The 20477-nt window shown below is 44.6% G+C and overlaps 1 protein-coding gene across 2 annotated transcripts in view; it reads right to left on the minus strand.

The window, feature by feature from the left end:
- Nucleotides 1-756: 756 nt before the first annotated feature.
- The window catches only part of pde6a (phosphodiesterase 6A, cGMP-specific, rod, alpha), a 31214-nt gene continuing 11493 nt past the window's right edge, over nt 757-20477 (minus strand). Inside the window, exons 10-24 of one of the 2 annotated variants that reach the window (XM_063877143.1) lie at nt 19493-19540; nt 16477-16626; nt 15704-15847; nt 14963-15028; nt 13893-14039; nt 13125-13232; nt 11897-12006; nt 11166-11253; nt 10065-10165; nt 9389-9496; nt 9088-9151; nt 4643-4717; nt 2420-2503; nt 2047-2206; nt 757-1031 (exon numbers count right to left, since the gene is read on the minus strand). In XM_063877143.1, coding sequence (XP_063733213.1) covers nt 985-1031; nt 2047-2206; nt 2420-2503; nt 4643-4717; nt 9088-9151; nt 9389-9496; nt 10065-10165; nt 11166-11253; nt 11897-12006; nt 13125-13232; nt 13893-14039; nt 14963-15028; nt 15704-15847; nt 16477-16626; nt 19493-19540 — 1500 coding nt within the window. In that variant the 3' untranslated portion in view covers nt 757-984. Of the gene's footprint in view, nt 1035-2046; nt 2207-2419; nt 2504-4642; nt 4718-9087; nt 9152-9388; nt 9497-10064; nt 10166-11165; nt 11254-11896; nt 12007-13124; nt 13233-13892; nt 14040-14962; nt 15029-15703; nt 15848-16476; nt 16627-19492; nt 19541-20477 lie in introns of both variants that reach the window. The other variant, XM_063877142.1, reaches the window with a different exon arrangement.

Below are 20477 nucleotides of genomic sequence, written 5' to 3' on the forward strand. Positions count from 1 at the left end.
TCAGTTGACTCTATGGACTCTTCAAACGATACACTACTTTATAAATTGTTGTGCTACACCAGCGGGGGATTCCTATTTCTAGGGGGAACTACATCTCAGCTCCTGCTCCCAGCTGTCAGTCAGATGCTCGCTGGGTTGTGAATCCTCACGGATGAACAGAGGGCAAAACTTTTCCAAACACTCCCTCTGGGGAGGGAAATAAAAGAGCAGGGAGAGATCAGGGAAACAGAGAGGAGAGCTTTAGCTGCTCTCAGACATTCAGATATACTTTGGGGTTAAATTATACATAGTAGTCGAGTGCTGATTAAGCAGAGAAAGCCTCTTTGTCCCGGGTATTCCACGTGTATTTAGCACGATGTGTTTAAAACGCCACTTTTACGGCTTTTCACTGTAAAAAATGCTCTTATAAATAAATCAATTGCAATCCCTAACCGTTCTACGGACCCCCTGATACCCCGATTCGGAAACACCGGCCTAGAGGTCTACACATTTAAACACAGGGTCCGGGGTTCGTCACTCAGGTGTCCCATCCTCTGTCTCCGGTGGAGATCAGGTGTAGCGTTCCAACCCTCAGGTTTATTGGTTACTGATTGTGAAGGAAAGAAAGGATTGGATCTACAGAAGTCCAGTTTGGTAACATTTTGATTCTACGGCAGCCCTAATCACAATCATCATATAATACTGTACACTAAAGTGAACAGGATAAACTGAACCCCCCCACACTCAGCTCAGTAACCACACAGACACCAGAGTCATAAACAGAGATGCAGCTTTAATTATACATCTGTTTACCTCGTAATAACTACAGGAAGTTATATACCCAGTGCTGCCCATCACAGACTCCCAGGTTGAGTGTTTTAGTTTTGAAAGGATATAAAGAGAAGCAGAGCAGAAGGAACAGGAAGTTAGAGATAGATATATTTGGTTTTGGGGGGGGGGGACGATGAACATGGAGCAAAGCAACCTGTAGCTGATGTAGCTTCACTAGCCGACAACACAAGTCTTTGACTGCTGCTGGGCTGCAGCCGCTGCTGCTGGAGGAAGGGAGGAGGAGAGGAAAAGAGGGAGGAAGGAAAGGAAGGAGGAGAGGAAGAGAGGGAGGAGGAAAGGAAGGAGAGAGGAAGAGAGGGAGGAAGGAAAGGAGGAAGGAAGGAAGGAAGGGAGGAAGGAAGGGAGAGAGGAGAAAGGAAAGGGAGGAAGGAAGGAAAGGAAGGAAGGAAGGGAAAGAGAAGGAAGGGAAGGAAGGAGGAAGGAAGGAGGAAGGAAGGAAGGAAGGGGTAGAGAGAGAAAGGGAAGGAAGGAAGGGAGAGAGGAAGTAAGGAAGAGGAAGGAGGAAGGAAGGAAGGAAGGAAGAAGGATGGAAGGAAGGAAGGAAGGGAAAGGAAGGAAGGAAGGAGGAGATGGGAGGAAAAGGAAGGAAGGAAGGAAGGGTGGGAGGAAGGAGGAAGGAAGAAGGAGGAGGCAAGGAAAGGAAGGAAGGAAGGAAGGAAGGATTGGAAGGAAGGAAGGAAGGAAGGAAGAAGGAAGGCTGGAAGGAAGGAAGGAGGGAAGAAAGGAAGGAGGGAAGGAAGAGAGAGAGGGGAAGGAAGGGAGGAAGGAAGGAAGGAAGGAAAGAATGAAGGAAGGAGGGAAGGAAGGAAGGAAGGAAGGAAGAGAGGAAACAAAGGGAGGAAGGAAGGGAGAGAGGAAGGAAGGGAGAGAGGAAAGAAAGGAAGGAGGAAGGAAGAGAGGAAGGAAGAAAGGATGGAAGGAAGGAAGGAAGGAAGGAAGGAAGGAAGGAAGGAAGGAAGGAAGGAAGGAAGGAAGGAAGGAAGGAAGGAAGGGAAGGAAGGAAGAGAGGAAAGGAAGGAAGAGAGGAAAGAAAGGAAGAAGGAAGGAAGGAAGGAAGGAAGGAAGGAAGGAAGGAAGGAAGGAAGGAAGGAAGGAAGGAAGGAAGAGAGGAAGAAAGATTAAAATGACACCATAAAACCGGCATTTAAAGAGGACCTAATATGTTAATTAGTTAATTGGTTAATTGTTTAATTAGTGAGGGACTGAGGGTCCTACCTTGTTTCCCGGCTGCTGCTGTGTCCTCCTTGGCCTTCTTGGCCTCCTCGATGGCGGCCAGCTTGGCCTCGTACACCTCCTTCATGGCGTTCCACTCCTTCCTGTTGTTCAGCAGCCGCTCCAGCATGGGGGTGATCTCCACGTGGAAGCGGCTGAACTCCTGGAGGAGCGGGAGAGGACACAGGTACGTCAACACTAACGAGGGGTGAGCAGGGTTGATTATCGAGTAGAACACCTGAACCTTTTGATGCGTTACTCAGCTGGACACTAAAGTAAAAATGAATCCCTGGGTCCAGTCTCACAGGTGTCACGCCTTCAGATCAGTGCCTACAGGTGTTACAGCAGGGACTGGTTTAGAGGAGGGATGTCTGACCTTGTAGACGAAGGCGCAGACGAAGTCGATGAAGCCACACTGCATCTTCGGCAGCTCGTCCGACTTGTTTCTGTCCATCATCGGCTGCAGAGGAGAGACAGAAGGGTTTGAAACAGGTTCAGAGAACTGGGAATCTCTCAGGCTGGAGGCGGACCTCACACACATTTTGGAAAAGCCAATAAACCATGAAGTTCTGGAAACCAGTACACAGGCTTTTGTAAAAGATATTGGGATAGGATGTTTGTGTGGCCTATACAGAGCTCTATCTGGGTGTCAGATAAACATATGGACAGATATATCCTCAAAGTATTGTTGATAGCTGGCAAGAAAGCCATCGCAAGGAAACGGTCCACTGTGTCGACATTGATAAAAAACAGATCACCTAGAGACCCCGCTCAGTTAGCTGTTAGCTAGCTGTTAGCTTCTGTGGGGCGGCAGTGGATCAGTCTGTAGGGGCTTTGGACCGAAGGGACGGTGGTTAACAAGGAAGAAAGAGAGGAAGGAAGGAAGGAAGGAAGGAAGGAAGGAAGGAAGGAAGGAAGGAAGGAAGGAAGGAAGGAAGGAAGGAGGGAAGGAAGGAAGGAAGGAAGGAAGAGAGGACGGAAGGAAGGAAGGAAGGAAGGAAGGAAGGAAGGAAGGAAGGAAGGAAGGAAGGAAGGAAGGAAGGAAGGAAGGAAGGAAGGAAGGAAGAGAGGGGAAGGAAGGAAGGAAGGAAGGAAGGAAGAGAGAGAGAAAGAGGAAGGGAGGAAGAGAGAGAGAGGAGAGGAAGGAAGAGAGAGAGAGGAAGGAAGGGAGGAAGAGAGAGAGAGGAGAGGAAGGAAGAGAGAGAGAGGAAGGAAGGAAGGAAGGAAGGAAGGAAGGAAGGAAGGAAGGAAGGAAGGAAGGAAGGAAGGAAGGAAGGAAGGACGGGAGGAAGGGAGGAAGAAAGAAAGGAAGGAAGGAAGGGAGGAAGAGGAAGAGAGAGAGAGGAGGACTTTTAGCTAACTAGCTAGCCGTGAAAACAGTTGTGGCTGTAATGATTGAAATATGAGTCCGTTGAATATGCTTTGGTTAAACTTGTTGTTTCTTTGGCATTAAAGGTTCATAAAGCTGGCAACGTAATAAGAAAAAGGCTCTGAGCAGAAGTACCGACAGAAATAAGACAATGTGGAGGAGCAGGCAAGCACCAGGTGGGTTACGGCACAGACCCCTGGCCTCTTTTTATGTAGATACATATCCAGCCCCGTGCAATCACACAGAGGGAGAGGGGCTGTGTTCACTGAGATTAAAGCAGGTTGCACAAAAAATGTGCATCCATTTGGGACCAGAAACCCAATTAGCCTCCTAAAAGTAGCCCAGCGTGAGCGCTCCTCACTTCCTTTGGTGTGAAAAGGGAGGATGAGTCTACTTTACCTGTAGCATTTACACTTTGAGTACATGTGGAGATAGATAAGAGCCCCAGTTAGAAAGGCTGGAGCGTCTCTGGATGTGACTTCCTGTTGGAGTTCACTCTAATCGCCCTCCTACGTTTGAGAGAATAGTTTGAGCCTCTGAGTCACAGGATCGACTGCTGAGAAGAAACAAACTGTTCAAAAGAAACGTCCTCCCCGCCGACTCAGAGGCGATTAGACCGAGAGGTGAGAGAGTCTGAAGGACACGAGGCGCCGCTCGGCCGCTCTGTCTCTCCCCGTCTTGCTGCTCCACATAATGGGCCGGACATCTCTCGGCGGCTCTGCCTCAGGGAACTCAATCAAGAACAAGATCTGAATACTTCTACTTTTACAGGAGGACCCTTTGAACGCAGGACTTGGTTATTATTGGGGATTATTAAAGGTCCATCTTGTCTTAAATACTTTCTTGTAAAAATACTGTGGAAAGTTAAAGTTCTACACTGGAAATGTTGTTTCAGTCAAAGTAAGTAGGTATAAATATCCAAACTGTACTCAAAGAGTCAAACAATCAAATAACAAAAAATAAAAAACGATTCAAAATAAATCAGAAAATGGATCAAACGTTTGAAGATCTCCCAATTGGATAGTACGATTATTCAAAAGGCTGTACAATCAGCTGGCACGCTGTACTGCACACATCATATTCTATGTTGAGGTGGAAGAAACAGCATTTAGAGTTTAGTCGAGAACAAGTTCAAAGTTCTATCTGAAGGAAGTAGTCAAGGACAGTGAAAGTTGCTCTGTGATGTTCCCCTCTGTATATCTATAAAACCGGGTTTAAGCGTCTCCTCACAATGGGGGTCTGCTCCAGGACCGTCCTCTCCAGGTCTCCCTGCTCCCAGAACTCTGCAGCCACAGACAGCGCCACCTGCAGGGGAAGAACCAGAAGAGTTAACGAGTCAGTGAAGATATGCACTACAGCTGTGTGCGTCTCTCTTTAGTGTCCCCTGGTCTACAGCTGTGTGCGTCTCTCTTTAGTGTCCCCTGGTCTCCAGCTGTGTGCGTCTCCCTTTAGTGTCCCCTGGTCTCTAGCTGTGTGCGTCTCCCTTTAGTGTCCCCTGGTCTCCAGGTGTGTGCGTCTCTCTTAAGTGTCCCCTGGTCTACAGCTGTGTGCGTCTCTCTTTAGTGTCCCCTGGTCTACAGCTGTGTGCGTCTCTCTTTAGTGTCCCCTGGTCTCCAGGTGTGTGCGTCTCTCTTTAGTGTCCCCTGGTCTACAGCTGTGTGCGTCTCTCTTTAGTGTCCCCTGGTCTACAGCTGTGTGCGTCTCTCTTTAGTGTCGCCTGGTCTCCAGCTGTGTGCGTCTCTATTTAGTGTCCCCTGGTCTCCAGCTGTGTGCGTCTCTCTTTAGTGTCCCCTGGTCTCCAGCTGTGTGCGTCTCTCTTTAGTGTCCCCTGGTCTCCAGCTGTGTGCGTCTCTCTTTAGTGTCCCCTGGTCTCCAGCTGTGTGCATCTCTCTTTAGTGTCCCCTGGTCTCCAACTGTGTGCGTCTCTCTTTAGTGTCCCCTGGTCTCCGTTGTGTTGGAGCTTCTTGCAGCGTTTGGTTTCTGCAGCTTTCAGTAAACTGCTCATGTTTCCTCGGCTGAATGTTCTCTAGATGCTGCATGTGTTGAAGAGCTGCTGCAGATGTTGAAGAGCTGCTGCAGATGTTGAAGAGCTGCTGCAGATGTTTCTGCAGGAGTTCTGATTTGAGTTTCTGTATTGGCATCCTCTCTGAAGCTGCAGTGTGTTTATTCTTTGTCACGTTGAAGTGCATCGGTCGAAAATCTCAGGGAAGTAAAATGCAGATGACAGGAAACAGAGCCTCACAGTTGAGTTGTTTGATTTCTCCAGAATTAAAACCGATTTATTTAGCTAAGAATATAAAACAGAACTCTAATTTCGACGCTTCATATGGTGTAACTCTCCTTTATAAGATGCTCTCACGTACAAAAGCCTCGGTTGGAGATTGATTACCACGGCGCTGATTTGAGTGTCACTTCAACAATGAGGGGATCTTGTTGTTAAATTCAGCCCATAAAGCTCTCACAATGTTCCCCAAATGAGAGTCCTAACCACAGCTCACGAGGCGCTGTCGGGCTTTGTGTTTTGACGAGATGAAAGCCGGAGCAGCGTGAGATCTGGTGAACAATATGTGAATTCAGGATGGAAACAGAGTTAGTCATGAAGCCCGTTGTGGAGGAACAATTGCCACGAGGCAGCAGAGACTCAGTGTGTGTGGGAGGCAGAGTGAAATATAAAACATCAGCTATAAAAATGTCAGAGGCATATTTAAAGAGAGCATCTGAAGCTTTAGTCGTTCCATAGCATCTTACAGCACGCCGTGTATCATCGCTGATCATCTGAGGGGATCTATCGGCGCTTTGGAGGATCTTTACGCAGGAATCCGAGCTTCTTATCAATCTCAAAGAGCAGCTATACGAGACTCAGAGATACACTGTGGTTAAATTAAATCCTGGTATCTGAGTCTCTGCACAAGATAAGTGTTGCAGGGTCTCACATGGCTGCTCCACTCTGCTCGCGCTGCTCTGAGGGAGGAATTCACCTTTAAACAGGGAAGAGTTAGTCATCAAACTACTTTTAGAGCACAATCCACAGGAGACGCTGCAGATAGATCTCCTGACAGTGTGTGGGAGGCAGCGCTGACTCACAGGTGCACAGAGGGTGAAACACAACCCAGAAAATATATATAATTATATAAATAAAGTGGAATAACCTCCAGGCAGGGATTACGCAACACATGAGGAGAAACAGAACTGAAGTCAAAACTCGTTTTCTAATAAAAATGTCTCCGATGTTGGCGCCAACACCTGATTTCTCTTTCAGTTTGATGAGACGTTCTGTTCTGTGGCAGCCTCTGCGAACAGCTGTGACTTCTGAATATGTTCCTTATAAGAGGCAGGAGGTGAGGGAGGTTTGTGAGGAAAAGAATAAAAGATAATTCCGAAAGTCAGGGAAAGACAGATGAACTTTGAATATCAGTAGAGGAGCTTTGAAAAGACGCTTCATGCTACAATAAACCTCTACTTTAGGAGGCTGGTAGCTCAGGTGGACAGTTTGTAGTAACTCCCACAAGGGGAGACAAAAGTCCAATGAATAAAAACAAATGAACTAAGAGACTGAATATAATCAACCTTGAGCTAACTAGCAAAGTCTGTTATCGATCTAACAAGCTAGTTAGCTAACGTTGGCTATACATCTATCAAACTCCATGGCTAACGTTACCCATCTACTTAACAAGCTAGTTAGCTTAGGTTTGCTGTTTATCTAACTCGTTCTCTAGCCAGCAAACTTTAGCTAACCACGCCCAAATCGGTGGCTCTCAAGATTACATTTTGAATTTTCCTTTAACCCCCTTTTGTTAAACTTGCAGTGTGGACCTGCGTCTGATCTACAGTAAGTATAAAAACATTGGTGACGCTGTTGAGCTTTTTATTGCCGAAGATTCCCAAATATTATTTGGATGAACTTATCTAAATGTTTACTTTCCTGCCTTAAAAAGAGCTCTCACTTCATTCAAAGTTTATTTTTCCAGTAAATATAAATGAATTCTTCTGCTAGATGTGAACTGGTGTTTGTTTGTATAGATTAGTAGAAGCCTTTCAATATTTAGGCGTGGAGACTGGACCAGTATCTTGATTCTAGAATGAAGCTGGCGACGCAATGTAATAGTACTCTGGCTCTTACCGGATGTACCACCACTAAATAAGGTCACACAACTTTAGGTGGTAGAGGCAGAATGGTGGAGGAAGGGGACAGGCTTAATTACCCTCATGAGGCAAGGTCTAAATATAGTGGTATGAATGAAACGGAACAAGCCACACTTAAGATCAAACAGTTACTTTGAAGAAGTCACAGCATTTTCTTTCAAATGAAACGTCCAGAGGATTGGAGGTGATTAGAGGCTGTCACAGGTTTGTTTCTCATCCACAGCAATTATTCTTACTGAGTGGGCAATATGCCTGGCAGGAACAAACAGACACGCTGATGTAGAAATAGAATAGCATCATGCAATAATATCAAAAGTGACACACACTGCCCGGCCAAAATAAAGGTCCCCCTAATATTCGTTGGACCGCCTTCAGCTTCACGGCACGCAATCGCTGTTCTGCAATGTCCCCAAGTTTAGATTCTGTCTTGTATTGATGACGGGAGATTCGGACCACTGCACAAAGTGTTCTCCAGCACATCCCAAAGATTCTCCATGGGGTTCAGGTCTGGACTCTGGGGGGGCCGATCCATGTGTGAAATGAGGTCTCATGCTCCCTGAACCACTCTCTCACAGTCTGAGCCCGATGGATCCTGGCATTGTCCTCTTGGAACATGCCCGCTCCATCAGGGGAGAAGAAATCCATGGATGGAATAACCTGTCCTTCAGGATATTCAGGGAGTCAGCTGACCTCATTCTTTGGTTTGCTGAACCTAGACCAGACCAACTGCAGCAGCCCCAGATCATAGCACTGCCCCCCCAGGCTGGGGACCTTTCTTTTGGCGGGGCAGTTTATGATTCATGTTTTTGCCCTCAGATTTGGATCTGCTTTAAATGTGGTGATTTTTTCCTCCTTCTTTCACCAATTTAATGCAAAGCTGACAAAAAATCTTTCCATAAGCCATAGACAGACACTCAAAATGAGCCAGAAATCTAACGTGCTTGGACGAGGTAACAAAGTCAAAGATGTATTTGACTGACATCATGTTTTCTTATTAGATATTTCAATTCTTAAGGCCAGGATAATGAAGCGGTGTAGATTTATTGAATCTGAATCAGAGCTGATAAAGACCAAATGTTCCCGTCAATTTGCGCCAAATAAAGCTAATAAACCCCCCCCCGCCAGCAGCACCTGTACAGCACCCCCCAGCAGCACCACCCCCCAGCAGCGCCTGTACAGCACCCCCCAGCAGCGCCTGTACAGCACCCCCCAGCAGCGCCTGTACAGCACCCCCCAGCAGCGCCTGTACAGCAGCCAGAGAGGCTTCCTGTGCATGTTGATATTCAGCTTGTATATTTTACAGATTCACCAAAAATAAAATGCTGAGGGGGATCAAAGGCAGCGAGTTGAGTTTGATTCATGGGGGCGTCAGGAATCAGTGCTGACAGACTGTCATTCAACAGACCCCACACACACACACACACACACCTCAGAGCCTGTGTTGGAGTGTGAGCCTCATTACTGTGAGTGGCTGAATGTGAGCGCTGCTGGAGAGTCGCTTGGGGTATGAAAGGCTTGATGTAGGCGTGTACCTTGCTCTGAATCTCCCACGGTTTGGCGATGGCCGACAGGTCACAGGCCGTCATCATCATGGCCCTGCAACACGACAAGAACCTCTGTGAGTCTGTAACTCTGGAGCAATTCTGAACGTGGAGGGTCCGCCACACTAAGTGTCATTCAAAACCAACTAGTGGGGAGTGGGAGGAATCAAACCCTCCAAATAGGTAGTGATCAAACCCTCAAAACGTTAGTTATCAAACCCTCCAAAAGGAAGTTATCTAACTTTCTAATATCCACCAGGAAGTTTGTGTGTGTGTGTGTGTGTGTGCCTACATCACGATCTCCTTGCGGGTGGTCTCCAGCATCATGTACTTGGTCCAGTCGTTCCAGTTCTCGTAGGTCTTCGACTGGTCCACGATCTTCTGGAACATCGTCCTCTTCCTGCAGAGACAGAGCAGCTTTCAGTCTCAGGCTCTCATGTTGTGATACTAACAGCGTCTGCTACAAACACACAACACGTTTGTCTGCAACGTGACGGCAGGTGTGTGTGTGTAATGCAGATGGTGGTGCTCTGTTGCCGGGCGGATCTTTCTGATGATGCATCAATGTGGTAGATAGGACCCAACCACAAAATCTGATCTATTCCTCACTGCCTGTTATTTTGGGGTGTAATGATTCTGAAACCTTGCCCCATCCTGATGCTGATTATGTTAGAGCTGTATATATACTGTATCTATGCAGTTCACATTCAAATCTCATAGTAAAAGTCAATGGTCAGAAATTTCACATGGCTCCTTTTTTAACTTGTTAAATGAAACCTGTGTTTCCTCATTTTCTTCGTATCAATTCCCCGAAAAACCAAAGTAAAAACCTGGATTTTGGAGAATTATTAGCCTTTAACTGATTATGGTTCATAAAGCGTGAGAAATCCAAAAGCGGAAAGTGGAATAACGCCTAAACAGACACTTGGTTTTACTACTAATAAAAACAGTGTTCATGATTTGCTGACTTGAAGTAGAGCGCCAGGTCGGTGGCGATGATGGCGATGTCCATCAGGTGGATGACCAGGTCGTGCTGACGGCGGCTCAGGTTCTGATAGATGTTCAGCGTCTGAAACACGAGAGGAGGTCAGAGAGGTCAACAACAACAAGGAAACTCAAGCTTAAGAAAGCTAAGGTGTGTGTAGGGAGGCCGACCTCAGAGGAAGGGATGAAACATCTCAAACCGACCTTCCGTTAAGGAAAGTGTGTGGAAACGTGTGTGAGGTTTCCGTTAACGGTCAGGTTTCTTTGGGAGACTTAATGTGAGGGTCTGAGGACAGATTCTGTATAAACTGTGACTGTTTGGTGCCTTGCTTAAGGGCACCTATGCAGTGACAGACTGAGCCACTGCCGCCATAACTCAACTCTGATCGATTGATTGATTTTCAAATCACACGGGATATGCACTCCTGTACTGGGCTGTATTTAGAAAGGTCAAAGTGCATTGATTTAAATTGTACAGGTGTTAATGTGTCCAGTCTTTGTGCAGGTGTGTACAGCTCATCTTCTATATTCTAGTTTACCTTATCTCTTGTCTTACACTGCAAAAACTGGTAATCTTGCCTAGTCAGAATATGCCTTTACACTTGATATAAGACTCCAGGAACTTAAGAAGTAACGTTGCATTGCTTTTAGAAAACGAGATGAGAGGTACTTTATTGATCCCAAATTGGGAAATGTTTTTGATGCAGCAGCTTAAAACAAAACTTAGGGTTTACAGGGAAATCACCAGAAAGTATCAGAGCACTTTTGAGTGTCCTGATCCCGGTCAGAAATATCTCATAAGGACTTTTCCAGCTCATTACAAGATCTGATTTATCTAAAGATCCCATCTGTATTTCAAGAGATCTTACCGCCATTTTTCACTTCTTCTTTTTGCAGATTTGTTTACTTAGAAAACTTGATTTTGGAGCAGCATTCTTCTAGCACAGTTTGTTCTTGTTTTTATGTGTGATATATTCATGTTGCATTGTTGGAGGAGCCTGGGACTTAATCATTGAATTGCTCTGTCTTCACACAGTTGTGCGTATGATGACAAAACCTTCAAATTGAATTGAACTGCAGCGTACTTCATCTCTCAGGAGAGTCTTTCCAAACTCCAGATGGTGTCTCTCCAAGATGGAGGAGCCATGAAGCTTCGCAAGGGGATTACCAGACCTGGAAAGACACAAAGAGACACACACACACACACACACACACACACACACACTGAATTGGGAGGTGACACTGAGATAAATCTTGCGTGTTGGACACAGGGTGGGCCTGGCCTGCTGTGTCCACTGCTAATGGCGGCTCTCATTAGCTCATCCATCAGCAGCTGGAGGCGATCAGCTGGAGGAGGATCTGCTGGAAATCCGCTCTCTGATGTTCTCAGCGAGCGGCGTTCCCTCCTCACCGCGAGCTGAACACGGGAGGAGGGGCTGCTGTCGGCTGGAATCCATTAAACGCTCTCCAAGAATATAACCAAACTGTCCAAGAAAACTGGGTCAAAGCAGGAACTCCAAACATCCACGAAAGCCTGAATATAATGCATCATGTTGTTATTCATGCTGCCTGTCGGCTCTGATTTTAGCTGATTAACGTATTCACATAACGCTCCTCCTGCTAAGGGGGTTTCCACAGACGGTCGGCTTGAAAACAAAAATGCATCAGCAACGTTTGGAAAAAATAAAAGTGTCCTGAGATAAAATAACTGATGACTCAATCATCAGACGGATGCACTCCCATCTCTCCGTCTCCCCAGACATCACACCTGTCACCTCCTGTTGATGAAAGACACCCCCCCCCTCCCCCTCCTCACTTCATCTGGTAGAGGTTGTTGGTTCCTCGGTGGTCGATGTCGTGGCAGAGGCCGGCCGTCACCATGGCCATACACTCCAGGTCTGTGTAGTAGCGCTTCAGATCGCCCGTCTGACAACAACAACAACAACAACAAACAACAGAGAGGAGAGACAGTTTATTTATGACACAGATATGCATTCAGGATTCACTGACGCCCATTAACGTGCATGCCACTGCAGGACACTGGGGATGCTGATGGGGTTTCCCTGCAGGAGGTGTGTGTGTACCTATACCATCATAACACTGCTATGTGCAACACACACACGCTTTATTATCAGGGCCGGAGCACCAACAAAGTAGAAGCTAATTGTAATTGAAATCCCTCGTCTGTTAGTCAGTTACAGTTATTATTATTGGAAGGGCCTTAACATGCTCAACATCTGGAGTATTCAGGACATCTTTCACAAATTTGATATTTTACTGGTTTTCTTATCGGTGCAGATCTATAGAGCCGCACACACTTGGGTAAAATCGAGCCCCTCGTTCCAGATTCACCTGCAGGTCTGAAATTTGGTAGGTCCATGTAGAATGGTGAGACGCACAAAAAAGCCTCTTGGAGAAATATGGTAAACCCAACAGGAAGTTGGCCATTTGGGATTTTTAGGTGCAAAATGTTGGCAATTCTTTGCACTTTACAACTTACTTCTTCTACAGGTATCATCCGAACGACTTCAAATTTGATCACTGCCATGTTAAAAACTGGAGGATCGGGGGCTATTTAAAGCTTTACTCTCCATCGAACGCCCTCCGCATGGAATGGTGATGAAAAAGCATCTTTCTTCAGTAAGAAGTGTAATTCCAGCATTCACTCAAATAAGCCTGAGGAAACCTGCATGCTAATACTCACTCACCCTTTACGTCCTCCTTGTTTCTCACCATGTTGGATTTGTATTAAGAAATGCTTGCCTCTTTATTTTATGTTTCATTTAATTTGGCCTCTTATCTGCACTGTTCCCTTCGCTGTAACGATGTACATTTCCCCGCTGTTCGAATCTCTGCCTCGGATATTAAAATCATAATCACTGCTTTCCTTATTGATGACCAGTCTCAGGCAACACTGACTCACTACTCATTTACAGACACACTTCATTATCTCAGGGAGGATAGAGAGAGGAGAGGGAAGGTTTATCACTTAGACTCAGAGAGGCGGAGGAGGAGGTGAGGGAGGGAGGATGTATCTGTCTCACCATCAGCAGCGTGAACATGGTCTGCCCCACGTTGAATCCGTGTCTCCAGTTATGGTAGGTGATCTTCCTGTAGCCTTTGCTCAGAGAGTAGACGAACCTCACCAGCGCCTGCATACACACACACACACACACACACACACACACACACACACACACACACACACACACACACACACACACACACACACACACACACACACACACACACACACACACACACACACACACACACACACACACACACACACACACACACACACACACACACACACACACACACACACACTTATGCTTTATCTTGTGTTAATATGAGAAAAATAGATATCGTTTTTCAGCAAAGCCAAGCTAATAGCCTTCCCTTCACAAGCTGTAGCCCTAGATTACTGAAGCTACCCTTTCCTCCAGGATAGAAACTATTTCATGAACAGAATACGTATGAAAACAAGAAGAAGAGAGCTTAATTAATATCCCTTTTGTGTGTCCTCCGGTTGTCAGATGGACTTAATACTCTGATTTGGTTTTCGTGACATGATTCTGCAGATGTTGGTGCTCTTCTGTAATCACTTTCAGTCAGCTGTTATTAAAAAACACTTAATTATTCAAGCTTTTTATCATCTGTCGGTACTTCTGGTTAGAGCGTTATTGCTATTACTTAGCGACGCCAGCTTTATCAACTTAACACAGAAACAGTTTCAAGCTTCAATGACAGCTAGCTAGATACTGTGTGCAGCAATGAGCCTAAAGCAGCCAAACACAACCTGCCCCCACCTCTCTGGGAATGTGGAACTTGTCGACCACTTTGAGCTCGTAGTACATCTTGATGCCGCACCTCACCAGCTCCAGTTCAGTGTGGTGATAGTCGTAGAAGTGGAACTCAAACAGCTCCACCTTCTTAGAGTCAGGCAGGATCTCCGCCTGCACACACACACACACACACACACACACACACACACACACGAAAAGTAGTGTGGATGATTTATTTGGGTTAAGAGTAGACTGGATTTAAATTTCTCTGATTGGAACTGTTCGAGTGGTGCAGGAATGAGTCCTATAACCTAGAAATTAGTCAGCATTGTAGCACTTCCTGTCCACTGGTGAATTTAAAATCAGAGGGAGCTTACCAGGGTCTCAGTGTATTGTTGTTTACCAGGGTCTCAGTGTTTGTTGTTTACCAGGGTCTCAGTGTTTGTTGTTTACCAGGGTCTCAGTGTATTGTTGTTTACCAGGGTCTCAGTGTTTGTTGTTTACCAGGGTCTCAGTGTTTGTTGTTTACCAGGGTCTCAGTGTATTGTTGTTTACCAGGGTCTCAGTGTTTTTTGTTTACCAGGGTCTCAGTGTATTGATATTTACCAGGGTCTCAGTGTATTGTTGTTTACCAGGGTCTCAGTGTTTGTTGTTTACCAGGGTCTCAGTGTTTGTTGTTTACCGAGGTCTCAGTGTATTGTTGTTTACCAGGGTCTCAGTGTTTTTTGTTTACCAGGGTCTCAGTGTTTGTTGTTTACCGAGGTCTCAGTGTATTGATATTTACCAGGGTCTCAGTGTATTGTTGTTTACCAGGGTCTCAGTGTTTGTTGTTTACCAGGGTCTCAGTGTTTGTTGTTTACCGAGGTCTCAGTGTATTGTTGTTTACCAGGGTCTCAGTGTATTGTTGTTTACCAGGGTCTCAGTGTATTGTTGTTTAGCAGGGTCTCAGTGTATTGTTGTTTACCAGGGTCTCAGTGTATTGATGTTTACCAGGATCTCAGTGTATTGATGTTTACCAGGGTCTCAGTGTATTGATGTTTACCAGGGTCTCAGTGTATTGTTGTTTAGCAGGGTCTCAGTGTATTGTTGTTTACCAGGATCTCCTGCAGCTGCTCCTCCTCACACTGGTCCGGCTCCTTCCCCCACCTCTCCCTGGTGTTCTGCAGACACAGAATCACCTTGGATGAAATGGTTTGCCATCAATCAGCTGACTCCTGATCTGAGGTCACGGCAGGTCATCCCTCTCTGTCTCCTCCCGTCCTCTGACAGATCACCCTCTAGAAAATCTGACAGCCTATTTCACTTTATAGATGAAGCTCATCTCCTGTTTGTATCATATCAAAATGGAATGTTTTCTGTCTGTCTAGCACAGATATCACTGCAGAAGCACGATCTACTTTGTGTTCCTTCTTTCAGAATCAGACTCTGAACTGTGTTCTGCAGCGGGGAAATGAATGGCGTTACGACAGCAACGTCTTAAAACATAATTGACTATATAAAGTATTAAAGGGGCCGGTAACGCTAACAACTGTAACAAGTGTAAATGCACAAAAAACACTAAGGCTTTAGTTCAATTTCAACATTAAAAACTATATAAATGCCCACTATCAACTCTAACTGTTTTTCCAGCACTTTGAACACGTTGGTGTTCCTTTATCACATTCTGCTTTGGTTTAGTTTCCTTGTTGTTTAACTTTTTTTTAACATGAATTTGTGAAAAATGCATCTAAAAAAGAAGGAAAGTTTAATCGATGCAAACGGTTTCTTTATATCAGCCTTAGCGTTTGAGTGTCCCTGCAGGAGATGACTTATCATTTATGTATTTATTCACTAACCAGAACGTTTTGGATCTCGTCCTTGCGGCACTTGACGTGGTACAGCACCATGTCCTGGAAGATGTCCTTCCTGTTCTCCAGCTTGTTCAGTTTGTCGTATGTATCGGTGTTCAGCACCGACCAGCCCAGGAACTGAGTCAGAGACTGGAGACATCACAAAAGATGTAATCAGATTACAGTGTCAGTAAAAACCTCAAAAGATCATCTAGTGTTTGTTGTTTCTCTCCTGTCAGCTGTTCTGAAGGCTAATATTTAGGTGTGAATCTGTAGCCTACTGCCTGAACCTGCTTTATGGTTTCTCTTTCAGCAGGTGAACCTTTATGTTCATGAAACAGTGTGTGTGATTAACTAGGTGTATTAAACGGAGTATTTTCTGTCAGTTTAGATTTTATTCCTGCTTTCTAAACTGTATATATGCTTCAGGAACCCTCCCAACCCCGGTTATATTTTAGTATCCAAATGAAATAGTTCCTCTGGTTTTCGGGAACATTTGAAACTGTTGTGTTGTGTGTTTTAATCCTGAGCAGAGAGACTTGATAGAAAGCCTTGGGGTGCAGGGATAAATAATGCAGACGCTCTGAATGGACCCAGTGTATTTATAACCAATGACTCACACACAAACACACACACACACACACACACACACACACACACACACACACACACACACACACACACACACACACACACACACACACACACACACACACACACACACACACACACACACACACACACACACACACACACACACACACACACACAGCGTGTACCTCCATCAGTGTTTCATCCTGCTCATCAAAGGGTTTCCCATCTTTCCGGTTATAGAACGTGGCCACGCCCACGATCTCCTCTTTCTTGTTGACGATGGGCAGAGACAGGACGTTCTTAATGGTCCAGCCAGAGTCGTCCAGAGGCTCTTTCTGCACACACACACACACACACACACACACACACACACACACACACACACACACACACACACACACACAAAAACACACACACACACACACAGTTCAAAATGCATTATCTCAATGACTATAAATAAGACTATGATTAAGGTCGTGATACAGATAATTTCCCTATGTCTTTTTAGCAACGATTGTAATGAAGGAAGAACCTGTAAAGGATTGTAGCGTGACCCTCTACATTCAGAGGAACTATGAGACAATCAATAATTCACCTGCGGACTGACCCTAAAATATGAACACACTGTATAACAGCAGCAGAAGTCTGACTTTTTAAAAATGGATCTGCTGCTCTGCAAAGTCGTCACAAAGGTGAAATATTTAACGTTTAACTTTTTGTTCTACGACATAAAACAGAGTACTACTAGAGACTACTAAACGTCATCAAGCCCAACATTAGCCACCTTTAGCTTAGCGGTGGTGACGTGAAGTCATGTGACCGTGCTGTAGTTCCTTTATAGCCCAACATTAGCCTCATTTAGCTTAGCGGTGGTGACGTGAAGTCATGTGACCGTGCTGTAGTTCCTTTATAGCCCAACATTAGCCGCCTTTAGCTTAGCGGTGGTGACATGAAGTCATGTGACCGTGCTGTAGTTCCTTTATAGCCCAACATTAGCCTCATTTAGCTTAGCGGTGGTGACGTGAAGTCATGTGACCGTGCTGTAGTTCCTTTATAGCCCAACGTTAGCCTCCTTTAGCTTAGCGGTGGTGACGTGAAGTGATGTGACCGTGCTGTAGTTCCTTTATAGCCCAACATTAGCCTCCTTTAGCTTAGCGGTGGTGACGTGAAGTGATGTGACCGTGCTGTAGTTCCTTTATAGCCCAACATTAGCCTCCTTTAGCTTAGCGGTGGTGACGTGAAGTGATGTGACCGTGCTGTAGTTCCTTTATAGCCCAACATTAGCCTCCTTTAGCTTAGCGGTGGTGACGTGAAGTCATGTGACCGTGCTGTAGTTCCTTTATAGCCCAACATTAGCCTCCTTTAGCTTAGCGGTGGTGACGTGAAGTCATGTGACCGTGCTGTAGTTCCTTTATAGCCCAACGTTAGCCTCCTTTAGCTTAGCGGTGGTGACGTGAAGTCATGTGACCGTGCTGTAGTTCCTTTATAGCCCAACATTAGCCTCCTTTAGCTTAGCGGTGGTGACGTGAAGTCATGTGACCGTGCTGTAGTTCCTCTATAGCCCAACGTTAGCCTCCTTTAGCTTAGCGGTGGTGGTTGTTTTAAATCAGATGTTGCACTTTATACAATAAGCATGTTTTATAAACATGAAGTAGTAAGTAGCCTATCTGGATTTGTGAGATCAAACTGTGAGGGACTTTATTCAACGTTCAGATTAACATTGAGACATATGAGTGAGGACAATGGCTCTCAGAGACTCTGTATAATAGGGATAAATATAATGGTGGCTTTATAGCCCTCAGGAAACCAATTTACACAAAAAAGAGCAGGGGGAAAGTATCATCTATTTTAAATAGGACGATGCAGCAGAAACCCTCTGATTGTTCCCTGGTCTCTCTGATGAGAAACCATTATACAGTTAATTACTTTTTCAATACATGAGTTCTGATTTATTCACATCACTCACATACGACTGTAATCTGACTGTGATATGCTAATGCTATCAAACTAACTAACTATCTGATTATAGATACTGAGGGGAAACAGCGCTGATAATACATAAAGACACTGAGTGTATTCTCTGTAGATAAACACATGTCAAGAGAACAAATTATATGAAGAAAATGAATATTCTTCATCTGAATCACATGCTTTAAGACCTGTGTGTGCTGAGTGAATTCATGTGAATGTGTTACAGTTGATATGAACTACATTCATTTATCTGCATATTAATTACGTTATGAAACAGACTGGCATGTGCTGTAACCACCAAGGTAACCCAATACATTGCATGCTCTCTCCTGCTCTAGGATGCTTCCAAGATTGCGGTATTCTGAGTTGGTGGTTGCAGTTTGAGCCTAAATGCTATTACTTTGCAGAGTCGCCAGCTCTATACCAACCTCTACCTGCCCCCAAAACTGCTGTTAAGCTTTTAAATGAACTATTTTTAAGAAATAACATTGAGAAACGTAACATTAAGATGACTGATATGTGATCAGTTTATCAAAACACCGCTGATTAATGAAGTGATGTTTGGAGCTGTGAGGAGCAGCAGCTGTGTGATAGCAGCCGGTTAGCTTAAAGACAAACACGTCAACAACGTTTTTAGGATCCTCTCACTGTAGAGTAGACACAGGTTAGCACGGCAATGCTAACCATAGGGGGATCAATAAAAAGTCCAATTCAAACAATGAGCCACCAATTTAGCCATATTCACTAGCTAATGTTTGCTAGGTAGCTAACACAAGCTAGCTAATTGGTTAGATAGACAGCGAACGTTAGCTAGCTTGTTAATTAGAAAGCTAACGTGAGCTAACTAGATTTTGTTCACAGCTAATGTTAGCTTGTTAGACAGACAGCTAATGAGATAAATAGCTAATGTTCGCTAGCTACACTGACAGGTTAACTGAGGCTCTGGTTTACTGGTTTTTATAAATGTCAACACTGTGGACCCTTGACTTCCCTTCTGGCAGTGAGAGGAAGCTGTCGATGTGAGGTGGATTACAGACACATCACCTACAGGATCCACGGAGGGTTAGCTGAAGCTCAAACATGGCTATAGGATGTTTGTGTTCTCTATCCAGGTAGAAAGAGACCTTTGAACATCCTCTGAAATGTCTACATAACACGACATCTGTAAAGCATAACGCAGATTTCATGACATGACATTGAATTAGTGTAAAAAGAGGCTGACAGTCTCACCTGGAACTGGAAGAAATCATCCTGACCTGCGTTCATGATGTTACAAATCTGTAGAGAGAAGGATGAGAAGATATAACAGAGGAGGAGGACATCTGATCAGAAACATAGAAACATAACAAGTTAAAGCAAGAGTGTGCAATACAAATATACCATGAAGGTATTTACACTAACTAAATAATCCAGGCTGAATGTCCAATAAAGGGTACAATGAAAATCAATACCAATATTTACAAAAAGAAGTTAAAGAAATAATGAGGAAAATACAATAAAATACAATAGAAATATCAATTTAAGAAGCTAGAGTAAGAAGTTGTAAAGTTATCAAAGGACTGAATGTTAAATTCAGGAGTGGAAAAGTTGCCCCGCAGCAAATCAGATCCAAAACCGAAAGTTGTGAAATCCCAAAGAATGTCTGTCCCATTGACAATTATTTTGCCCTCAGTTTCCGGAAAGGTGTCTCTGTGGGGAAATTAAGTCTTCACCTTTTACAAGAAGAAGAAGAAGAAGAAGAAGAAGAAGAAGAAGAAGAAGAAGAAGAAGAAGAAGAAGAACAAGAAGAGAGTTGAGATGATAAACGACAAAGACACGAGAGGACGGAGAGCAGGAAGAGGTTTGGGAAAGCTTAGAGTGATTAATTAGAAAATGAACATCCCAGCGGTTCATCTCCACTGCACCACACACTGACAGCTGGGAAACACAGTGTGTGAAGCTGATGGCGGTCTGAACACACACCGCCTCATCGCAGAGATTTTATAATAAAGATGTTTGTTTTTTTAAAGGAAGAGAAAGCTGGTCTCTCAAAGCAGTGGAAAAATAAGGAGAATTTTATCTTTTTATCCAAAAATTAAATTAGTATTACAAAAAATCCTGGGTTGCGCAACAGTTGCTCCATTTAAGAGTGAAATAAAATAAAAGATATATTAAAACAAATATGTACATTATATAAACATTACAAATCAATGTTCAGTTCAATATCCAATCATAT

The sequence above is a fragment of the Eleginops maclovinus genome, chromosome 23 (assembly GCF_036324505.1).
Source record: "Eleginops maclovinus isolate JMC-PN-2008 ecotype Puerto Natales chromosome 23, JC_Emac_rtc_rv5, whole genome shotgun sequence".
NCBI classification, from domain to species: domain Eukaryota; kingdom Metazoa; phylum Chordata; class Actinopteri; order Perciformes; family Eleginopidae; genus Eleginops; species Eleginops maclovinus.